The 21,756-nt window shown below is 48.8% G+C and overlaps 1 protein-coding gene across 1 annotated transcript; it reads right to left on the bottom strand.

The window, feature by feature from the left end:
• Positions 1-17,066: 17,066 nt before the first annotated feature.
• On the bottom strand, positions 17,067-18,656 carry LOC144180728 (uncharacterized). Its single transcript, XM_077709004.1, has one exon. It carries the CDS (start codon positions 18,522-18,524, stop codon positions 17,298-17,300), a length of 1,227 nt encoding a protein of 408 aa, XP_077565130.1. The 5' UTR covers positions 18,525-18,656; the 3' UTR covers positions 17,067-17,297.
• Positions 18,657-21,756: the final 3,100 nt, after the last annotated feature.

Below are 21,756 nucleotides of genomic sequence, written 5' to 3'. Positions count from 1 at the left end.
GCGAAAACGTTTGTACAAATATATGATTGATGTGTTTCTGCCTGTTCCGGTTTATCGTCAATTATATGCAGTGGGTTCAGGAAAAGATGTTCTAAAAAGAGTGAAACGAATGCCAGTACGTTCATCTGTTAAATCTTTCTTCTTTAAACTTCATAGCGGCACGCTTCCAGTAAAACCCTGGCTGCAGGAAAAAGGACTATATGTACACCCATGGACACTTAACTGTAGACTATGCCAAAAGCTGGAAACAATTGAGCACATCTTTCTGGACTTTTGGGATGCGGTGTTTCACTGGGACATCCTCCAACGAACCCTGAAAAAAGACTTACCATTAACGCCTTATGGCATTCGCTTTTTGCCCGTAAACAACGATGGAGGCGTGCCCTATGATATGTTCATGGCACTTAGTCTGCATTCTATGTGGAAAACTCGCATGGCGGTTCAAAATGCCGAAGAGGATGCTCGCACAGTGCGAGAGTACTTCATTGAAAGCGTTGCTTATATAAGAGAAGTTTATCGAGTGATGCCGGAAGAGCCTGAGTGGTTACCCATTCTGGATGTTCTAGCGCAATTCAAGATGTTTTAAGCCACTCCCTTCAGCCGATTGGTGGCTGGAGCTAGTAATTTGTGTACTGAACAGTGCGTGTTGTGTTGTCGCCAAGCAGGCAATAAAGAAAAAAAAAGTCTCGTGGCCGAGTTGTCTAAGCCTCTAGGTATGTTGCCGCCGAGTGTTTTGCGAGTGACGAGTTCGAGTCCCCGCGGGTACGTGCTTTTTTTTTTGTAAGTTAACTTTTTCGTTTTCTGTCGATGTTTTCTACATTGAGTTCACCTTTGTTTGGGACGCAACGTTCATGGCTCCACGAACTAGTTCACAGAACGCGCGCAGGCTGGCACTGGCGCGCTAGCGAGTTCTCGTTGGCGTGCTGTTGCCATAAGCACCGACTGCTTGCGGGCAGTGGGCACAGGCCAGAATGAACAGACCCTTGGCCTGGTGCGAACACGCTTTTTACGGTACAGGCATGAGTGAGGCAAGCTCCAAATATGGGGGGAAAAGCGCATGACATTTGTGCGTCTGCGGGTACGCGGAGGGCGTCCATGCACTGCGTAGGCCTCGGCTAGTGCATGCTACGATTCCAAGCCGTCCTGGGAGGCTTATCTTTATGAATTTTTACAGCTGACAACATGGCAGAAGCGCGGTACGATGAATACTGAGTTATTGAGAATGCCCATCCAACAACGCCACCGGTTGTGTTTTACAGAACCGAAACCGAAACTTGCTTGGTTGCTCACCTTGGGCATCGTCCAATCACGGTGCCCGCTCCTCCTAACGTCACAGCTTTAGTTGGTGCGGCCGCCGCAAACCGCGCATGGTAGTTTTTCTTCTTTCGCGCTTTGTAAAATATTTACCGATTTTTCCACAGGATAAACGACGAAAAGTGTGCTAATTTGAGCCAGTCTACGCAGTGCAAGCAAAAACGGGAGCTTGACAAATTCACTTCAGTGTCCCTTTAAAGAGCATCCTTACTGACTACGTACTTTAGTGCGAAAGCCCACTCAGCTTACCTTCGCTGGATTCCCTTTTAAATCTGTAGGGTAGCCAACAGGCCGCATTCCAAGGTATTCCCCTTGCGTTTCCTGTAATGTCATGTATTTTTCTTCAATCAATTTTTCTTCAACTCTTAGTTTCTAAGAAAGCTGTATAGCATTTCGGTGTCCTTTGTAATTGAAAGCTTTCAGTGCATAAATGTGGGCTAGATGGTTCGAACTGCGAAACCTGGTTAAGTAGCGCGGTAAGACGGGACAATGCGTCCCGTGTAGTTTCTTATTGTACCGTCTTACCGCCCTACTAAACCATGTTGAGAGCTTTCATTTCAGGTGGGTGTCAAGTTTCCCTTCCGGTCATAACAGCTATTGTACACTGCAGTCTTTCAGTCGCGTATTTCCTGAATTTGAAATTTAAGGGAATGTATCACAGCCTTAGTGCGGAGGCATTTTATTGCGTAAAACGTATTTAGCAGATACTCTACGACCATACGCCTTCATGCTCAATGCGGCGTTTATGTACACAATGCCAAGTGGAAATTGTTTTTCCTTTGTTCTTGTTACGCCCACGCTTCTCTTACTGGAATCTCGCTTGCTGTTAACGTATCGAAAATATTGAATTAATTGTATTCTCTATATTGTTACCATCGTCACTTCATACGGAATTCGAATTTCTTTGCTACTAACACTCCTAGTGAACAAAATTGCATTCGGCCTGACTGTTATGGGAAATTTAAAGGGACACTGAAGTGAATTTGTCAAGCTCCCGTTTTTGCTTGCACTGCGTAGACTGGCTCAAATTAGCACACTTTTCATCGTTTATCCGGTTGACAAATCGGTAATAATTTTACAAAGCGCGAAAGAAGAAAAACTACCATGCGCGGTTGGCGGCGGCCGCACCAACTAAGGCTGTGACGTTGGGAGGAGGGGGCACCGTGATTGGACGATACTCAAGGTTAGCAATCAAACAAGTTTCGGTTTCGGTTTCGGTTCTGTAAAACACAACCGATGGCGTTGTTGGATGGGCATTCTCAATATCTCAGTAATCATCGTGCCGCGCTTCTTCCATGTTGTCGGCTGTAAAATGCCTAAGATAAGCCTCCCAGGACGGCTTGGAATCGTAGCAACCACTAGCCGAGGGCTACGCAGTGCATGAACGCCCTCCGCGTCCCCGCAGACGCTCAAATGCCATGACCTTTTCCCCCATATTTGGAGTTTGCCTCACTCATGCTTGTATCGTAAAAAGCGTGTTCGCACCAGGCCAAGGGTCTGTTGATTATGGCCTGTGCCCACTGCCCGCAAGCAGTCGGTGCTTGTGGCATCAGCACGCCAACGAGAACTCGCTAGCGCGCTGTGCCAGCCTGCGCGGGTTCTGTGAACTAGTTCGTGGAGCAATGAACGTTGCGGCCCAAAAAAAGGTGAACTCAGTATAGAAAACATCGGCGGAAAACGAAAAAGCTAACTTATAAAAAAAAAGCACTTACAAGCGGGGATTCGAACTCGCGACTTGAAAAACACTTGGGATGACATATCTAGCTCTCCAAATCACTCGGCCACAGGCGAGCGCTGCCGACCTTGGAAGTATAAGGTATATAATGTATAACCACTTTACACTTTTATTTAGTTTTAGCATTCCAAGCAGCCTAGGTGACTATTTGTTGTTTTGCGCTCGTGCAGTAAGCATCCCGCATCTTTCCACGATATCTCACGTCTAGCAATTGCATTTCTTAGACGGAAAAGCGTTCGCAGATGCGTAGTCGTGCTGCTGGCGGCTGTGCTTGTTCGCCCAGCGCAAAAAAGCGCTTCCCGCACCCTAGTTTTACGCTGTACGGTAAAAATATCAGTTGATTTTATTTCCTTAGTACCTATATTGACTTCGCTAACTCTTCTCCCGCCTTTAAGAGGCCTTATATTTTCCTACTGGCGTACCAGTCAGCGAAGCGTCGTGCGCTTGTGCAGCGCTTGTGTGAGGCGACCTTGACTTGGAGCTAGATACAGTGTACAAACTAACCAAGTAAAGGAAGGCACATTCTTCCATTCACAAACGTGTCCTGGCTTCGTTTCAACTGAGCGAACGAATTGCGACGACCCGTCGGCGGCCGGCGGACGAAACGCTGGGCCGACTGACTCTGTCTGAAGGCCGGGGAGCCGTGCAGTAGCGCAGCCAATTGCGAGCTCGGCTCCTCCCGACGTCACACGAAAACGCCACAGAAAATGGGAGAGCGTAAAGAGAGGAGGACAGCATTTTCGAAATAATTTTTCTACTAAATAAAATCGCGTAAACGCGCCCAGAGTGGTCGAAACATGGCCTGGGACTCCGGACTACAATTTGCGCTAGTAATCCCGCAATGTTTACATATCACTTCAGTGTTCCTTTAATGAGGGTGTGCCACCGAAGAAGATTCCTGAACTATCTGCAACTAAAACATTCAGCACTACCGTTAGCGGAGAAAATCGGAGATATACTTTTAGACTTTTGGCGTCCGAAGCAGCGCTACTTCACCTTCGCTTTCTTTCCCTTTAAACAATTTCAATGGCCTCATTTATTGGAAAGTATCTATCGTTTCATTACCGTGGCGTGTGTGAGGATTTGCCGAGCGTACCACTTTGTGAACTACCGCAGAAAAGTGCTTTCGCCACCTTTGCCGTGACTACGTAGGAGAGGAGTCTGTAAAGTTTAAATCCTTTTCGCTGAAGTTTCAGAGCGCAGAGCCAGAAAATATTGGTCGCATTCGGTCCAAGCCCGTGGTGAGTTTCACAATTCTTGAGACAATTTCTTTATTTCCTAGAACCCAGGCTTACGAAGAGATTCACATTTCTTCATCTACACGGGTACAAATCTCCGGTGCCAATTTATTATTATTGCTTGTTCACTGCTGTGACTCCTCTCAGGTACGGCCGGCCTAGAATACATGTTTTTGAAACACGCTTTGTCCCACCAAATCATTTCATTGAGACTGTCAGCTTTGTATCGCACTCTAAGGAGCCAACTTTAGAGGTACATAGATATTCGTCTGCGAAAACCTGTGTCCCTTAACTCTGTAATCCTACTTGTCTCTCCGTTGCGCAAGTTGATTTTAGCTGTCCCAGTGATCCAAGTAATTGTGCCTGTCGTTTTTTGTTCGTATCTGCGCTTGCGCAAGGTAGCGAAGTCCGCGTAATGATGGCAAGAAATGTAACCAATAGGATTACGTGAGGTTGGAAATCACCGAAGGTAAAAACGCATATTGCTTCAATACACATAACAGGATTTTACCTTGCGGAAAACCAGGACGTAAGGGGTACACAGCTCTTATTTTAATGTTTTTTCATCTCCTTGAAGCAAGAACATGTTTTCAATATAGTCACAAAGAGCTCGTCACGACAAATTTGTTACAGGTTACCGGTGTCCCCCTTCCCGATTTCTTCGCAAATATTTCTGGCATGTGGTGAGAAAAAAGAGGGGCCCAATTCGAAATTGTTGTATGAAGTGGTCGGTAAACTTCACTGCCGTACAGATGTTGAAGCGATTGTATGAACTCATTAGAAGTGAAAATTCTTATGTGCAAAGTGGATATGCTAATGCCCAAGGGTTTTTGTTATTTGTCGAGTCAAAATTTCTCGTGTTTAGTTTTGTACCGGACCGTATTTTGCTTCCGAGATATTCCTTCAGAAATACTTTTTTTCCACAGATTTCACTACGAGGCAGCCGTTCTAGCAGGTGCGGCTCGTTATTTCTTTTGCCAGGAATGCGACCGGGGACGTTAGCTTCCTGTGGATATGTTAGGGTTTCCCACGATGGAGCCCTGGTCTCCGAAGGGTTGCTTGCCTGCGGAAGTGAGTGGCGGGCATGTTCATAAACTATGCTCTGGGGTCAGCTTCTCGCCCGGGCAGAGCTCGAGATAGACGGCGAAAGCTTTACCGCACTAGGGACAGACAACGAACCGGCATCGACATCGCCGAGCGTCGACCGTCGAGGCGGCTGTGAGAACGTTTCTTTTTTCCCGGCGCTTGATGTCGAATTAGGGATGTCGGACCCTTGTGTTCTGTTTTTTTTTGTTTGTAGTGTTCAAACTACGGCTATACTGTATTTTAGACTAGGTGTTTTTAACAGCCGAGCTGTTTAGGCTGACACAAATTCTTCCTGCATAGACAGAAAACCCCGAGTGCACGCGAGCGTGTGCCTCGCGGTGACTCCCGGCGTCGTCCAGGTTGCGTGTGGGCTTGCGCCACATGAGGAAATTCCACCTCTGTTCCACATCGTCGTGTAGCGACCTGCGCGACACGTGTCCGCCCAGCTGAGGACGATGACGACGAAGTTGTCAAGCCAGTCCATCATAATCTTCATAGTCTAAACGTGGAGATGGCCACCGGACCGGCTGGCGAGTAAGTGGAGGTCTACCGAGGCGCAGGCGTGCTACTAATGGATTTGCCCTGCGCGGCTGCGGTGTCGGAAGACGACTACGAAAGGGATTATGACGATTTCTATTCAATAAAACACTGTCCATACTTCAATAGAATCTGCTTTAGAGATGCCGTACAAAATGACATTGCATTGCTGGGGTCTGGCTACTCCCTCTCTCCGATGAGCCGCTGTCAGTGTGAGGAGAAGCTAGGTCGACCCCTAGCTCTGTTGTTTCTCCATACGTGCACCACTAGTGCAATATGCACCAATTTTTTTATAAAAATCTACCCCTTTGTCAAAAGTAAGTCAACGCACGCTTTCTCAAAACCTCGCAATTCAATACTGGGTCCGGTTTTGATTTGCGTTTAGACCTTCTGTGGTGCAAGGGCAATTGAAATATTGAAAGCAAATGAGGAGAGGGATTTTAAGATTAAATTAGTCTCAATAGGTTTGCAGACAACATAGTCTTGCTGAGTAAGACTGCAGAACACCTGAAAAGAATGCTGGAGAAACTACAATAAGAAAGCATGGCCATGGGGCCAAAAATAAATGTGAAGAACTCTAACGAATTGAGAAATAAGCATACCGAAAGCGCCCTCTCCAGCTTAGGAAAGGAAACGCCAGAAGAAGTAAACAAATATAACCACCTCGGACAGATCGTTAGTGCTGACCCCAAGCACGATAAAAAAATTCGGCGCAGAATACGTATGGGTTGGGGAACACTCGGAAAGAACTCCGATATAATGAAAAGTAAGCTACCTCAGTAACTCAAAAGAAACATCTGCAACCAGTGAATACTTCCCGGAATGAGCTAGGGAGCTGAAACTTGGCGCCTTACTAAACAATAGAAAGCAAACTTGGGTCAGCTACATGGGCCATGGACCGAATAATGCTAGGAATATCACTCAGGGACAAGAAACGTGCTACCTGGATCAGAGAACAAACTAGCGTTGATGGCACCGTAGTTCAGTAACGAAAAATAAATAGACTTGGGCTGGCCATGTAGTGAGACGAACTGACAAACGGTGGACATTTAGGGTAACGAAGTGGATACCGAAATCTGGGTGTCAAAGAAGGGAAGGGCCATTAATCCGATGTAGGGATGAATTAAATAAATTCTAGCATAAACTGTGGAGTCGAGCAGTGCACGACAGGAGTGGTTGGAGGTTAATGGGAGAGCCCTTCGTCCTGCAGCGGACCTGAGTAGGCTGATGATTGTGATGTCGATGGTGGTGGTGGCGGTGATGATAATGATAATACAAATGCGAGGAGCCAAGCAACGTAGAGACAGCGTACGTTTACTAGCAGGTGCGGGAGGATGCCGTTAGGCCTAAAAGCTATACTGTAGGCCTTTTTTAAGCTATCCCGTACTGGTGTCTCCTCTCGATTGTGGAGCAAAGACTAAACAAATTGTTGAGCCTAAATGAATATCAGAGAAGGCCGGACTGCTGCTTGTGCACTGCTGCTTGCGCAGTGTACTGAGTCTTTGGCGATTTCCCAATACAAGAAATCAGGAAAATTTCGAAAGTTTCTTGTGTTGCAGCAGACTACCCAGAAAGGCCCAATCCAACTGCCGAATACTGTTTATATCAAAGAGCCCGTAAACTGCACGCCATTTTTAAGATGTATCACAGCTTCAACGTTATGTACGTGCCCAGCAACCAGGTACGTGTGGTATTCACACTTTGAGCAACACAAAACACTTGCAAGTTTATAACGTGTCATTTTTCGTTCAGTTCATTGTGTGGAAGATATAGGATGTGCATTTAATGTCATGTACTAAACGAAATATGTCTGCCAAACGTATCTTTTAGTCCTAGTCTCCCTCATTTACTACGACCGGTAAATATGTTGCTGGTCTGTCCCTAATTTCGGTTCTTTGCTTTGGATCAGTTCACTATTTTGCACGTGTTTAAAGCCAAAGCATTTTAAAGCAAAAACCATTGATCTTTGTTTGTCAATCACGCGTGCCGCAAGGTACAGAAAATCCAGGGTACAAAAATACGAAATTTTGGTTAAGACAACCGCAAGCAGGTGATTCCGTCTTGGGAGAGAGAAGCATCAGTGTGGAAGGAAGGACGGTGGAGGGGTTTGAGAAAGGGCGACAGTAAAGGGAAGAAACATCAATCGTCAAAGTAAGTAGGCCACGCCTGCACGCGCATTATGAGCCACCTTAGGAGGTGTAAGTACCGAAAGGGACCAAGAGGAGGCGCCTGACGATGAAGAGCGAGCGTAACGAGTGTCCAAGGGTGTTGTTCATGGGCCTGGTCAGGTGTGGACGGGCACGGTCCCAAGCATTACAGAATTTTCAACATCAGATCAATTGAAGACCCGGTAACTCTATCGGTGTCACCTTCTTTTAAAGTACAAGCATCTACGACTACTTTAAAAAAAAGCGGACTGCCCCGGCTTTTAAATGGCTTTAACTGCGCTAAAACAAGACTCTATACGAATATAAAAACTGACAGGACCATAGCGTTTTAGATGCAAAGCATCTCTTAGTCGACCCTCCGTCGTCCGGCGTCCGGTGTCCCACCTCTCCTTCTCTCCACACCACCTGTGATAACACCACTCTCTCCACTCTCCTCTCCACACCACCTGTGCGCTAGCGCGCGCTGCTCCTCCTCTCCACACCACCTGTGAGATACGTGCACTGCTCCTCCTCTCCACTCCCTCTGGTATGCAAATAAACCCGGTCCGCGCTCAGCTGAGTTGCTTCTTCGGTACTGCGCCGTCCGATGACTGGAAATGGACACCAACGATTCCGTCAGCGAACTGGCTGGCACACATTCAACTAGCGCCAGCAAGCACACTGTCGGAACCACGAGCACCTCCGAAGACCAGGCTGCACAGAGGAGAGCTCGCGACGCCGTACGTAAACGGCAGCGTCGAACACAGAGTCCTCGCTTCGAGAACGAGAAAAAGCCGCTTTGAAATGCCAGCGGTGAGTAGCTGATCCAGATTGCACGGCTTTGCATCCCCTCAGGGTTTCCACGTGGGAAGATGGTGTACTTTTTTTCTTCTTCGTCCGCTCTCTTTGCTTGCCTTGCGCGGTAATCATGTCCGTCCTCCCCGCTAGCACAGTATCTTCTCTTCCGCAGGTAAATCTATGTTTTCTGAGGACCAACTAACCGAACACTGCAGTTTAACTGCCCTAAGATTTGAGAATTATCAAGTTTACTATTACTTAAAGTTTAACCAGACGTTTTTATGAATGTTTCGTCACGTCTAACAAATATGAAACAAATATTTTCACGTGAATTTGTGAGGCCAAAGAGAGAACATGACGATAACAACAGCGCGAACAAACTTTTCACATCAGACGAATAAGGAAAAACGATGTTGACCAAGAAGCGTTTCTCAGGGATGAATCATCAAGTTAACCACCGTTCTAGAGGCTGACTATCCGTGACAGAGCACTTCTCGCTAGAGGCAGTTCTTCACCGCCACTGCTTGTATTTATTGATTGATTGTGGGGTTTAACTCGACGAAGCTAGGCAAGCGATGAGGCGCGCCGTCGTGGAGGGCTCCAGATTGATTTTGACCACCTGGGGATCTTCAGCGTGTGCCGATATCCCAAACGCAGAGGAATTTTTCTTTCATCTCCAAACGCGCACTTGCTGTACACATTAACATACAGCCAAGGAGAATTCGCCTGAGCATTTTGATTTACAAACTGCCACTGGTTATAATACTTGCGAAGACGGCTTGCTTAGGCGTGCTTAGTTCTCATGAATTTTGTTCTGGCAGAGCCTGTTTACAGCAATTCGGTCTTAGGGAGTTGAACCTATCTTCCGAAAACCGACAGCAAAAAAGGCGACAAAACACCACAGTTCAGCAATATATTCTTTCCTCATTTTAAATTCCCGAAATGAGGGGCTTGGGCAGCTGGAATTAATAGGCTGAAAGCCCTAAGCCTCAGAACAGTTCAACAAAAGACTTTAAGTTAGAAGCGAACGAAACCCTGAAATAAGCTGCTGACGTCGACAGCTGCCAACACATTCGTTAAGAACAGAATGACGGTGACTTGTAACCATCGCAATATTTTTCAGCCGAATTACCAATAATTATTTCGATACGGACTGCGTATTTGTCTCTTAGTCACCAACGCTGCGGAAGAAAAAATGCTAATGTCGTGCTTTTAATTAGTATCTAGAACTAATAATTTCTTCTTATCACAGATACCAGGGAGGATCCTTTGCCGACGGGACAGGCCGCTGCCCTGCTTCTTCCGACAAATAGTTCACGCTAACTGCTGTATCCGTTAGCACTGTTGCGAACTCTGCATGTCATCAACGACGTTAAATGTGATGGTAATCAATAACCTAAAAAAATAAAAGTGACGTACACTTCATTAAGCGGGTTAAGCGCACATTTTCCTGGCAGGCCTTGCAAACGCATTTTGCCGGACTTTATCAGGCTCTTCACGGTGCTTGCCGTGGTTCGTCCCGACTGCCTGTGTGCAAGTGACCACCAGGCAGCCGGTCACCTGCTCTCGACGTACCTTAATTCTGCAGTATTCATTATTTAACGCTCGCGTCTTTCGAGCGGAGGGTGTATTGAGACGTGTTACTCTCAGAAGAACATGTGCATGACATCAGCAGTGGCTGCTCACGCGTCTACTGTACAGCGTTCAGTCTACAGTACTGAGTGATGCAGGGTGGCGGAGGGGCGCATGGTGTTGTGGTTTGTGTTTTATTTCTGAGGCACCTCAGCTCTGACGCTGAATTCTGATTCCCTCCAATGTGGGTATCTCATCCCGGACACATCAGCTCTGATATATATGGTGCGCGGGTAGCAGTATCTTCTTTCTTCCCCTGTTCCGTCGCGTAGCCATCCTCTCCACATTCAGGCCCAATTTTTCTTTGGTGGTCACTCCGTCCTTAATATTATCGGCTTACAACACGACTTCGCTGCTTTCAGAGACTGCGCATCTATGAAATCAGCGCAAATGCATTTGGCGGTTTTACGTTTCTTTTTCTAAAACACGCAATAAGTGACAAGTGCGCTGTCAAGTAGCAAGCCCGACCAAGGGCAGGCGTGGCTTCCTCTGGTAAAGTAGTTGTCCTGGATTTAATGCGAATGGGTATCGCTCACCTCTCTCCGCGAGAGAGAATTCTCCGTAGTAAAATGTAGCGCACCGTAGTGGTATACGGAAACAGATGCAGTGCGGTATTGTTTGTACATTGTAAAAGTGATTACTGGTGGAAGCCTGAAAATCTTTGCGACTGGCTGGCATGCGTCTTTCCTGGTCGCCAGAAGTATTTACCGGCTATTATGGATTTCCGCATACTCTAGAGCAATGTAAAGTGTACAGTAGACTCTCGATAAACGGAACTTGAAGCAACCAAAAAAATTAGTTCCCTTTAACAGGAGTTTGGTTCACTGCGACAGATACGCAATAGTGCAAAGTTAGGTTCGTACACACTCTTAATACAATTTCACTGATCTCTAAGCACTATAATGTGAATGCAGGAGATAGTTTTTAATAAAGCATGAAAATTTCAAGAGATGTAAGCGCAGTATTCACAAAGTTTATCTGGCAACAATTAATCAGTCTGCACTAAAAAATGCATCAATTTTATTTTGTTTGAGCCACTGCTACTGCATATTCAACATGGGGATCTTGAGCACCTGATGCTCATGGCAATGGGTCTGACAAGAAGTTCCATTTCGGTTCCGTTTACATGGTGAAGCGGAAATTTTAGTTCCCATTACCGAAAGTTTTTTTTACGTTATCTTAATAGAAAACCAACCACCTTACAGGCTACTGTTCCGTTAAAGCGACAATTTCGTTTAAGCAATTTCCGTTTGTCGACATTCGCCAATTGAAACACGTACTTTAAAACCAGCGTAGTTCTACCTGGTTTCTAATGCGAAAAAAAAGGTAAGGAGCTGTGCTCGACCTCCCGTTTTCTGCCCGCTTTTCTTCCCAATGTTCTTACACTGAATAGACGCTCACAGTCAAGGTATGGTGAATGCTTTATTGGCGGCCATCTTAGAAGTATCAAATAGATTATCTGTGGAGCAAGCCCGCTGGCTTTAATTAGATTGCCTCAGGTCGTGTTTGCTGGGCGTGCCTTTTAATAATTCCTTTCGCAGTGTAGTACCAATCAACCCAGTAGCGAACGTGCATTCATACAGCACTATTAACAACACGAAATGGAAGCGTATTTTCTTACCTTTATTAGAATCCTCCTCATCAAACAACCGTGACCATTCCCGCGCTTGATCACTTTACTCTAGACGACAGGAATAGTGAAGGAATAAATAAAATGAGTCATCCTCAATTTTCATACAAGCAGGCGATATATAGCAGGCGATGTATAGCACACCCGCTTTGCCTGGATAAACCGTGAGGAATACGAAACGTACACTGCGGGTCGACTGCGTAAAGGGGGGCGTACTGTCGGTGCAGGTTCCGCGAGTGCTGCAATTTCATGCGCCATCCGAGAGTTGCGATTATTCCGTTGACGTCATCCTTGGATCAAGGGAGTTGTGTTGTTGAGCTCGTGGATTGGCCCTCGCGCGTGAGCCGATAAGATATTACATTTCCCGTGAGTTCACAGCTTTCTGGCAACCACTGCAACGACATAGTCTGTCCGCTGCGCAGTGCCTTGTTGTGATGACGTTCATTTCATCAATGAGTTGGCCTTGATTACTTCCTCGCTTGAGAAGCGCATAACAACAGCTGTGCGAGAAATCGGTCAAAAGTCCGCGATGCCTTCACCGGCCTTGACGTACTACACATTTCTGCATATACCTGGCTGCTATGGCGCGTCTTCCGAAGTATATTCTCACGGGCCCGTGACTCCCGAATCTTCCGCCATAGGCGTAGCTTAGTACACGAAGCTTTATTTGAGGCATCTAGAAAGAATCTCATAACGGGATTTCAGGTAAGAGGGAACCTAAAAGCACAGTGTTTCTGGACATTTGTACAGCTTGGGTGCCGAAGGCGAAAAACTTCAGGAATACCGCAAAGATCAAAGCTAAAACTTATCCTGAAAAAGAGCGATAAAAACCGCGAAAGGAAGACGAAGAGCGACGAGACAGATGCGCAACAAACAACTAACAAGTCGTTAGTAGCGCATCTGTCACACCATTCTCCGTTTATCTGTCGTGGTTCTTAGTAGCCCATCTGCCTCGTCATTCTTCGTCTTTCTTTCCTGGTTTTTAGCACTGTTTGCCTCAAAGCAATATGCACTAACCAGCCCAAAGGCTTATTTTGCTAAAAATGTTTCCCCAAGTTTAGTTTTCTGTGCAGATTCCACCGGGTCAATAACATATGACCCACACAAGCTACTAGTGAGAGCTACGAGGGGAAAGGGGGAACTAGCTGCACGGACCCTACACATGAATTGCAATTGGCGGGGTAACCAACAGGTAACCCTAAACACCGAAATTACTGGCGACCTAACCCTGAGCCCCCCCCCCCCCAGCGCCCGGTCCAGTCACTCATTAGTGTCTTTTTGTCTGCACAATTGTAATGAACCCGTCGCCGACCGAATAGCAGAACAATTATGGGTCACTTTTGCTGACACGCAGAATATGCATAAAACTAAAGCAATGATCAATAACCTCGGGAGAGCAGAGTAGTGGCGAGGCACTAGATGTGGTAAGCGAATATATTGTTACGGGGATAAGCAGGCGAGTAAGAGGCGAAGTGGGGTTTATTCACAGTAATGGCGGTGGTTCACCGGAGAGCGTGCAGCCAACATCGATTCCGCCCGAAAGAAACGCTTCGTTCCCTTCTTTATCGGCCGTGCAGCTGGCGGGGAGGATTTGCCCGTACAGTGAAGCAGTCCTGACATTTTGTGTAACATTTCCCCCTCCGCAGACGAAACCCCCTGGGAGAGTCATTCAGCAGCGCGCGGGTTGTATGTTTTAAGGCGTGCAACATGTACAAGCTGAGTCTTGCTTGCCCGGCGTCCGGTCGCAGTGAGACGGGAAATGACGTAGGTGACATCGCTGACACGATCCACAACAACAAATGGGCCAGTGTAACGGGACAAAAACTTCGTACACAAACCGCGTTTCCTTAGCGGTGTCCATAGCAACACCAGGTCACCTTTACAAAATGCAATACTGCGGTGGCGAGCGTCGTATCGGTCCTTAGAACGGCGCTGCGAGGACAGTGTACGTAGACGGGCTAATTGGCGGGATTCTTCAGCCAGGCAAAGGGTTTTGGCAATGGATGCCTCGTTGTGCAAGGAAAATGGTAGAATGGTGTCGATAGGCGTCCTAGCTGACCGGGCGTAGACGAGGTAGAAGGGACTGTAGCCGGTGGTTTCGTGCTGGGCGGTGTTGTAAGCGTAGGTGATGAATGGTAGTATTTCATCCCAGTTTCTATGGTCGGAGGAGATGTACATCGAGATCATGTTGATGAGTGTGCGATTCGTGCGTTCCACCAATCCGTTCGTCTGTGGATGGTACGGGGTAGCATGCCGGAACTGCGAAGTACAAAGCCGGAGTAATTCCTCCACAACATCCGCAATAAATTGGCGGCCACGATCACTGATAAGCACACGAGGGGCGCCGTGTCGAAGAATAAGGGCATGCAGCAGGAATTCAGACACAGAGGTTGCTGAAGCAGTTGGAACAGCTGCGGTTTCCGCATAACGCGTCAGATGGTCAACACAGACGATAATCCAGCGGTTGCCGCCAGGCGTTCGTGGAAGTGGGCCTACAAGGTCAACCCCAACCTGCTCGAAAGGAGCAGTGGGTGGTTGCACGGGATGAAGAAGACCGGCAGGTATGGCGGCAGGACGCTTGTGACGCTGGCATTCTGTACAGGTGGCGACGTATTTTTCAGTCGTGCGCCGCATGTTGGGCCAGTAAAAGCGCTCTTGGGCGCGGTGTAATGTCCTAGCGTAACCAAGGTGTCCAGACATCAAATCATCGTGCATAGCGCGCAGTACGCAAGAGCGCAGACTCTCTGGTACAACCAAAAGAAACCGCGCACCAGATGCTCCGTAGTTTGCCTTGTAAAGCAGGCCGTCCCGAAGAGAAAAGCGATTAGAAGGGGCGGATGCACGAGCGCAGGCGAAGAATGGGGCCAGCTTGGGATCGTTCTGTTGCTCTCGTCGAAAGGTTTCCACGTTGGGAAATTCCTCAGATAGTGGCGCGAGGTAGTCGTCGAAATTGTCCGCGTCGCACGCAGTCGTTGAAAGTGGTAGCCGGGAAAGGCAATCAGCGTCGGTGTGACGGCGGCCGCTTTTGTAGGATATAACGAAGTCGTATTCTTGGAGTCTGAGAGACCAGCGGGCGAGTCGCCCGGATGGATCACGTAGTCCAACCAACCAACACAGAGAATGATGATCCGTGACAATCGTAAAAGGACGTCCGTAAATGTAAGGGCGAAACTTCTGCACAGCGAAGATAACCGCCAAACATTCCTGCTCGGTCACAGTATAGTTTCTTTCTGACTTGCTGAGTGTGCGGCTGGCATAGGCGATGACATGTTGGGCCCCGTGATGCCTCTGCACGAGTACTGCTCCGAGGCCGATGCTGCTGGCATCCGTATGCACTTCCGTCGAAGCCGATGGGTCGAAGTGGCGAAGTATCGGGCCAGAAGTGAGCAAAAACTTAAGTTGGGAAAATGAGTCCTCGCACTCTGGCGTCCAGTTGAAAGGCACATTCTTGTGCAAAAGATAGGACAGAGGAGCAGCCAGCTCTGCAAATTTAGGCACGAACCGGCGGAAATAGGAGCATAGCCCCAAGAAACTTCGAAGGTCACGCACAGACTGGGGCGGCTTGAAATGGCTGACGGCTGCGATCTTCTCCGGGTCAGGCCTAACGCCATGTTTGTCAACTAGATGGCCCAAAACTAGTGCTTGGCGTTCACCGAAGTGGCACTTTTTCGAATTCAACACAAGACCGGCCTTTCCTAGGCAGTTCAGGACAGTGTCAAGGCGTGTGTTATGCTCTTCAAAAGTACGGCCGAAAATTACCACATCGTCGAGGTAGCACAAGCAAATCTCCCACTTCAAGCCTCGCAGAATTGTGTCCATGAACCTCTCAAATGTAGCAGGAGCATTACAGAGGCCGAACGGCATGACGTTGAATTCGAAGAGTCCGTCGGGGGTAACAAAAGCCGTTTTCTCTTTGTGGTCTGGATCCATCGGAATTTGCCAGTAACCAGATCTTAGGTCGACTGACGAAAAATACGAAGCAGAGTGCAGGCAGTCGATGACGTCGTCTATTCGTGGTAGTGGGTAGACGTCCTTCTTTGTGATTGCGTTCAGGCGCCTGTAGTCAACACAAAATCGCCAAGAGCCATCCTTCTTCTTTACAAGAATCACCGGTGCTGCCCACGGACTGGCTGATTCCTGCACAACACCCTTTTGCAGCATTTCGTTGACCTGGTCGGCAATAATCCTTCTCTCGCTCGGAGAAACCCGGTAAGGCTTCTGTCGCACTGGCCGGGAGGTTCCGGTATCGATGGTGTGTCGCGAGCGGCACGACGGAATGTCGATCTTGGCGTCTCTTTGCGAGAAGTCAAACACCGATGCATGTCTGCAGAGTACACGAGCTAGTGCCTCCCTCTCGGTAGAAGAAAGACCCTTGTTTATCATTTGCAGGAATGGTCCGTCGAGGGTAGCCGAGCTCCCACCAGAATCACAATTTTCTTCGGTCACTGCTGCCAGGGATACTCTCACATCTTTTTCAAACGCCGCTAGTTTCATTCCCCGCGGCAAAACAGTACCAGCCGCTGAGCAGTTAACGGCCCATATAAGACTGCGCCTACCGTTTACCGAAATCAAACAATGCGGTAACAAAACATCTTTCTTGATGCAGTTTGATGCAATGGGCTCAGCTATAGCGCAAAAGGTAGGCTCACCAGCACCGCGGGCCAATACGGGAACAAGAGACGCTGAGCGGGCGGGCAGAAGCGTGTCTTCGGATACAACCAGAACGCGTTCTTCGCAGAGAGAAGGCTCCTCCGCGAGTGCTGAATGGAACATGCTGTTTATGGAGAGCTCGCCCGTCGCACAGTCCACCATAGCGCCACATTCACGGAGGAAGTCGATACCGAGAATAACATCATGTGTGGACCTGGGAAGCACTGCAAATTCAGCCTGTAAGTGTTTGCCGGCTAGGAAAACGTCAACCACACAAATACCGATGGGGCATAATGACTCGCCCCCAACACCTCGAAATATGGCACCACGGTCCCAGCTGAACATCACTTTAGGCCCAATACGCTCCTTAAAAACCCTACTCATAACGGAAACTGTTGCTCCAGTGTCAACTAAAGCCATCGTCTGTACACCATCAATAAACACTTCCACTTTGTTCTTGACCATAAAGACGGGCAGAGGTATGTTTCCTAGAGACTGTCCGGCGACCTCACCCCCATCGGCCGCGCCGGCTAGTTTCCCGGCGGCGGTGACAAGGGGCGCCGCCGAGGCGACGGGGATTGGCGTTGGCGTAGGGGCGGTGGCGTCAAACTCCTGTCGGAGGCGGGAGAGCCGTTGCGGGGACCATTAAGATGCTGGTTGTTGCCAGTGGGTGGAAATGGTGGCGACCAACGGTTAGGGTTATAATTACTACCCCTAGGCCAGGTAAACCGCGGGCCCGCGCTTGATCCAGGGCTGCGACGCCGGCAAAACCGCGAGATATGACCGGCGACCCCACATCGGTAACAAACAGGTGGCTCGCGAGGAGAGTCGAACCGCCCGGATGGGAATTGGCGACTGGAAGGGCTTGAACGCCGATAGTCGTCCGGGTGGTAGGCGTCCTGTGGACGATGGAAACGGCCTCGTGATTGATAGTAGCGATCTCGTGTCGGGCTAGTATACATGTCACCTCGCCGGTCGTCAACGAAGTCGGCCACGTTGACAGATGGTCGTAACGATTCCACGTGCCTCGGAGGTGCCTCGTGCCGTAAGTCGCTGTTGTGAGATGGGGTCCAGGGACGGGCAACGTCACTGTGTCGGAGCAGCTCTTCACGGACTATTTGCCGTATGGTCGACGCAAGGTCGACAGACGAGTTGACGTCCACGCTGGCGACCGTTGTGACGTTGGGTAGTCGACCAAACTTTGGCGTTATCCGACGCATCTTGAGCGCTTCAAACCTGCGACAGTGTTGGATTACGTCAGAGATGGTGTTCAGGTTGTCCTTACTGATGAGAAAATTAAAAACGTCTTCCGCAATGCCCTTAAGTATATGCCCAACTCTGTCGTCCTCCGGCATCCTAGCGTCGACGACCCGGCACAACTTCAGTATCTCCTCTATGTAGGTCGTGCATGTTTCCCCGGGAACTTGCGCTCTCTGAAGGAGTGTCTGCTCGGCTTTCTTCTTTTTCGCTTCCGAATCACCAAAGGCCTTCCTGATTTCCTCGACGAATCCGTCCCATGTGGTCAACTTTTCCTCGTGGTTTTCAAACCACGTCAACGCTGTCTTGTCCAAGGAGAAAACGACGTTCGCAAGCCGGTCCGCAGCGTTCCAGCGGTTGTACTTGCTCACTCGTTCGTAATGGGTGAGCCATTCATCGACATCTTCTTCGGGTTTCCCTTCAAACTTCCGCGGCTCCCGTGGCTGCTGCCAGCCGTTGGGCGGTGTCACCGAAGAGTTGCCTTGAGTCGGAGGGGCCATGTCTTCTCGGACGGGCGAGAGGCCAGCTACGCGACGGCTTCGACGAAGATCCAGTGACGCCGTTGTCCGCTGGGATTACCCCGCTCCTCCACCAAGACTGTTACGGGGATAAGCAGGCGAGTAAGAGGCGAAGTGGGGTTTATTCACAGTAATGGCGGTGGTTCACCGGAGAGCGTGCAGCCAACATCGATTCCGCCCGAAAGAAACGCTTCGTTCCCTTCTTTATCGGCCGTGCAGCTGGCGGGGAGGATTTGCCCGTACAGTGAAGCAGTCCTGACATTTTGTGTAACAATATTTACTTAGGCCAAGTTGGGACCTCGGATCTCAACCATACAGCAGAGATAATTGAGGGATAAGAATGGGGTGGCGTGCATTCGGCAGGCATTCCCAGATAATGAATGGTAGCCTACCATTGTTCCTAAAGAAGAAAGTGTATGACAGTTGCATCTTACCGGTACTCACCTACAGGGCAGAAACTTGGAGGATCACTAAGAGGGTTCAACATAAATTGAGGACGACTCAGCGCGCAATGGAACGGAAGATGAATGGTGTAACATTAAGGGACAAAAAAGAGCGGAGTTGGCCGGGGAACAAACGCGTGTTAAGGACATATCAGTAAAAATTAAGAAGAAATTGGTGCGGGCAGGGCAGGTAATGCGAGGGCAAGATAACCGTTGGTTAATAAAGGTAACAAAGTGGATTCCTAGAGAAGGCAAGCGGTGCAGGGGGCGGTGTAGAGTTAGATGGGCAGATGAGATCAAGAAGTTTGCGGGGATAAATTGGTCGCAGTTAGCACAGGACCGGAACAATTGGAGATCTTTGGGAGAGGCATTTGCTCTGTAGTGGGCGTAAATAGGCTGCTGCTGCTGCTCCTGATGATGATGATGCTGTGGTGTCATGTTTGGGACCAGCTGGTGTATCTTCACCACCAAGTTACGAGCGTCAATCTTATTACACATTACGGCGATGCCAGCCGATCATCGGTGAACATCCCTGTTCGGTCGTTTATTATCAACTGTGTGTTACGACCATAAAGTATAAACAGTTCGGTGGTCATTAGCGAGTAGCTGCCGGTACGCTTATCTTAGAACCCCAAGGGGCGAAGTCCCTTAGGGTCTCGGGCTGTCGGAGTCTCCTGTCGACATCGTCGTCGTATCTTGTAGTTATGGTTGCAAAACACTGTACACTTGTTTTCCAACCCCTCGTGCTAGAACGTAAGGCGTACGAAAGAACACGAGACCCTCGTTTTCCAACGCCTCGCGCAAGACCGCTTCGTGCTTTAAAGACACGAGGCTTTTACCGCAAAGCTGTTACGTCCACCCCTTAAGAGTTTAATCTCAATGGGTAAAAATGCCCAGGCGTCCACAATACACCTATACACTGCTGCTTCGTCCCTACCTAGGTTTCACGTTAGCGGGGATGGGCGGGGATTTCTTTGCATAATATTGTCGCGCTTACGCCGGAAAAAATGCCTTCATGTATAATTTACTGTCCTTTGTAAATGCTAGTAACCTCGTACAATCTTTATGTTTGGCGCGTAATAACCTCGCACGATCTTCTTTTTGGCGTATGTAAAGCAAGCTCTGAAAAACATGCTTCTCTGAGCACTGCCGATGATCACGTCACTCCGCCTTCTCGTGCAAGGGTGATGATCGCCGTCTACTGCCAAAATGCTTACCCTGACATCAACGCAATTGTGGAAAGCCACCGGAGCTTGCTCCTCGAGCGTGGTGTCCGCGCCGCAAGAGGCATTGTGCTGTTGCAGCAAAAAAAATCCCACTTTTAGTCCCCAATTTCACCGAGAACTATCAGAATTTCAACAAAGTCGCTGAAATTGCGTTCCTGAAATAAATTCGCGAAACAAGTGACGTCATCGTGGTCGTCGACGTTGAACGTCAGCCTGACAACGCCTCCGGCCCCTATCATTTCTTCGACGTACATCCGGTACTCCAACAAGGAAAACACGAAAAGTTAAGGGCTCACTTACGCAGGTATAGTAACTGTTTTTTTTACGCATGGAAGCCGCGCTGGACACCCCTGGCGTGGCTCTGAATTATCACCGAAGAAAATGCGCGAACTAAGCGACAGTCACCGTACCGGGTGTCTTCACACGAGAGCAGAGCTATCCACACGCAAGTTGAAGACAGGCTCGACGACAACATAATACAATTTCCGAAAAGCCCCTCAGTGGCCCAAGTTGTGCACATGAAAAAACAAGACAGTATTCTAAGGTTCTGCGTTGATCACCGACGATTGCAAAAAATCACGAAAAAAGACGTATACCCCCCTCCCACGACTCTACGGTCTCCTTGACCAGCTCTGCCATGCCACGTACTTCTCTTCCATAGGCCTGAAAACAGGGTAGTGGCAAATCGGAGTGAACGATAAGGACCGTGATGATGATGATGAATAAATCTTTATTTGTCAAGCTGGTGAGGATGTTAGGGCACCCGCCCGGTGGGGGGCTTCCATATTCCGGGATACCCTGAGCTCGGCTGGCGGTCCAGGCCCTCTTCACCAGTTCACGCTGGATCCCAAGGTCCGGGCTCGTCAGGCGGTTCAACCACTGCTTGTAGGAGGGGGAGGTTAGTGGGGCAAGGCCTGGGGTCTTCTGGCACTCCCAAATCTGGTGGTACAGTGTACCGGGAGTTGGACAGAAATTGCAGGTAGACGGGCATTGGGTGGGGTAAATCGCATGGAGTAGGGTTCTGTGGGGGTACGTATTTATCTGTAGTCTTCGAAGGGTGGTTGCTTCTGCTCTTGTTAATTAGGAGTGCGGAGTCGGGAAGGTTATTCGGCCTTGACGGTAATAAATGAGAATGTCAGCATACCTGACAAGCGGTTCTGTTTTGGGGGCCGCAAGCAGTGGTTGTCCCTCTATGGTAATGGCCCGGTGTATAAGCGCGCGGGCAGCGGCGTGAGCCGCCTCAGTACCTTCCAGAGATTCGTGTTCAGGTATCCAGATGAGCCGCGTTTCGGGTATGTCGGCAGTATTCTTAAGAATTTGAAGTGCCGTTTTGCTGATGCGGCCTCGTTGGTAACTGCGGCACGCCGCCTGCGAATCCGTCAAAATTGTAGTTGCATCTTTTCCCGTCGTAATGGCCAGGGCAATAGCGGCTTCTTCAGCAGCTTCCGTTGATGTTGTGCGGACGGTGAGGGCGGTTGTTACTTGCCCTGCTGCATTGGCGACACACACGACGTGGGCGGGCTTGTTTATGTACGGAGACGCGTC

The sequence above is a fragment of the Haemaphysalis longicornis genome, unplaced genomic scaffold (assembly GCF_048455015.1).
Source record: "Haemaphysalis longicornis isolate Haplotype H1 unplaced genomic scaffold, Haemaphysalis longicornis Haplotype H1 scaffold_4, whole genome shotgun sequence".
Lineage (NCBI taxonomy): Eukaryota > Metazoa > Arthropoda > Arachnida > Ixodida > Ixodidae > Haemaphysalis > Haemaphysalis longicornis.
Note: the sequence above shows the minus strand (reverse complement) of the source record. Positions and strands in the feature narration are given on the sequence as shown.

Excerpts from the sequence above, each read along its gene's own strand:
- LOC144180728 (XM_077709004.1), bottom strand. The coding sequence starts at position 18,524 with ATGGCCCCTCCGACTCAAGGCAACTCTTCGGTGACACCGCCCAACGGC.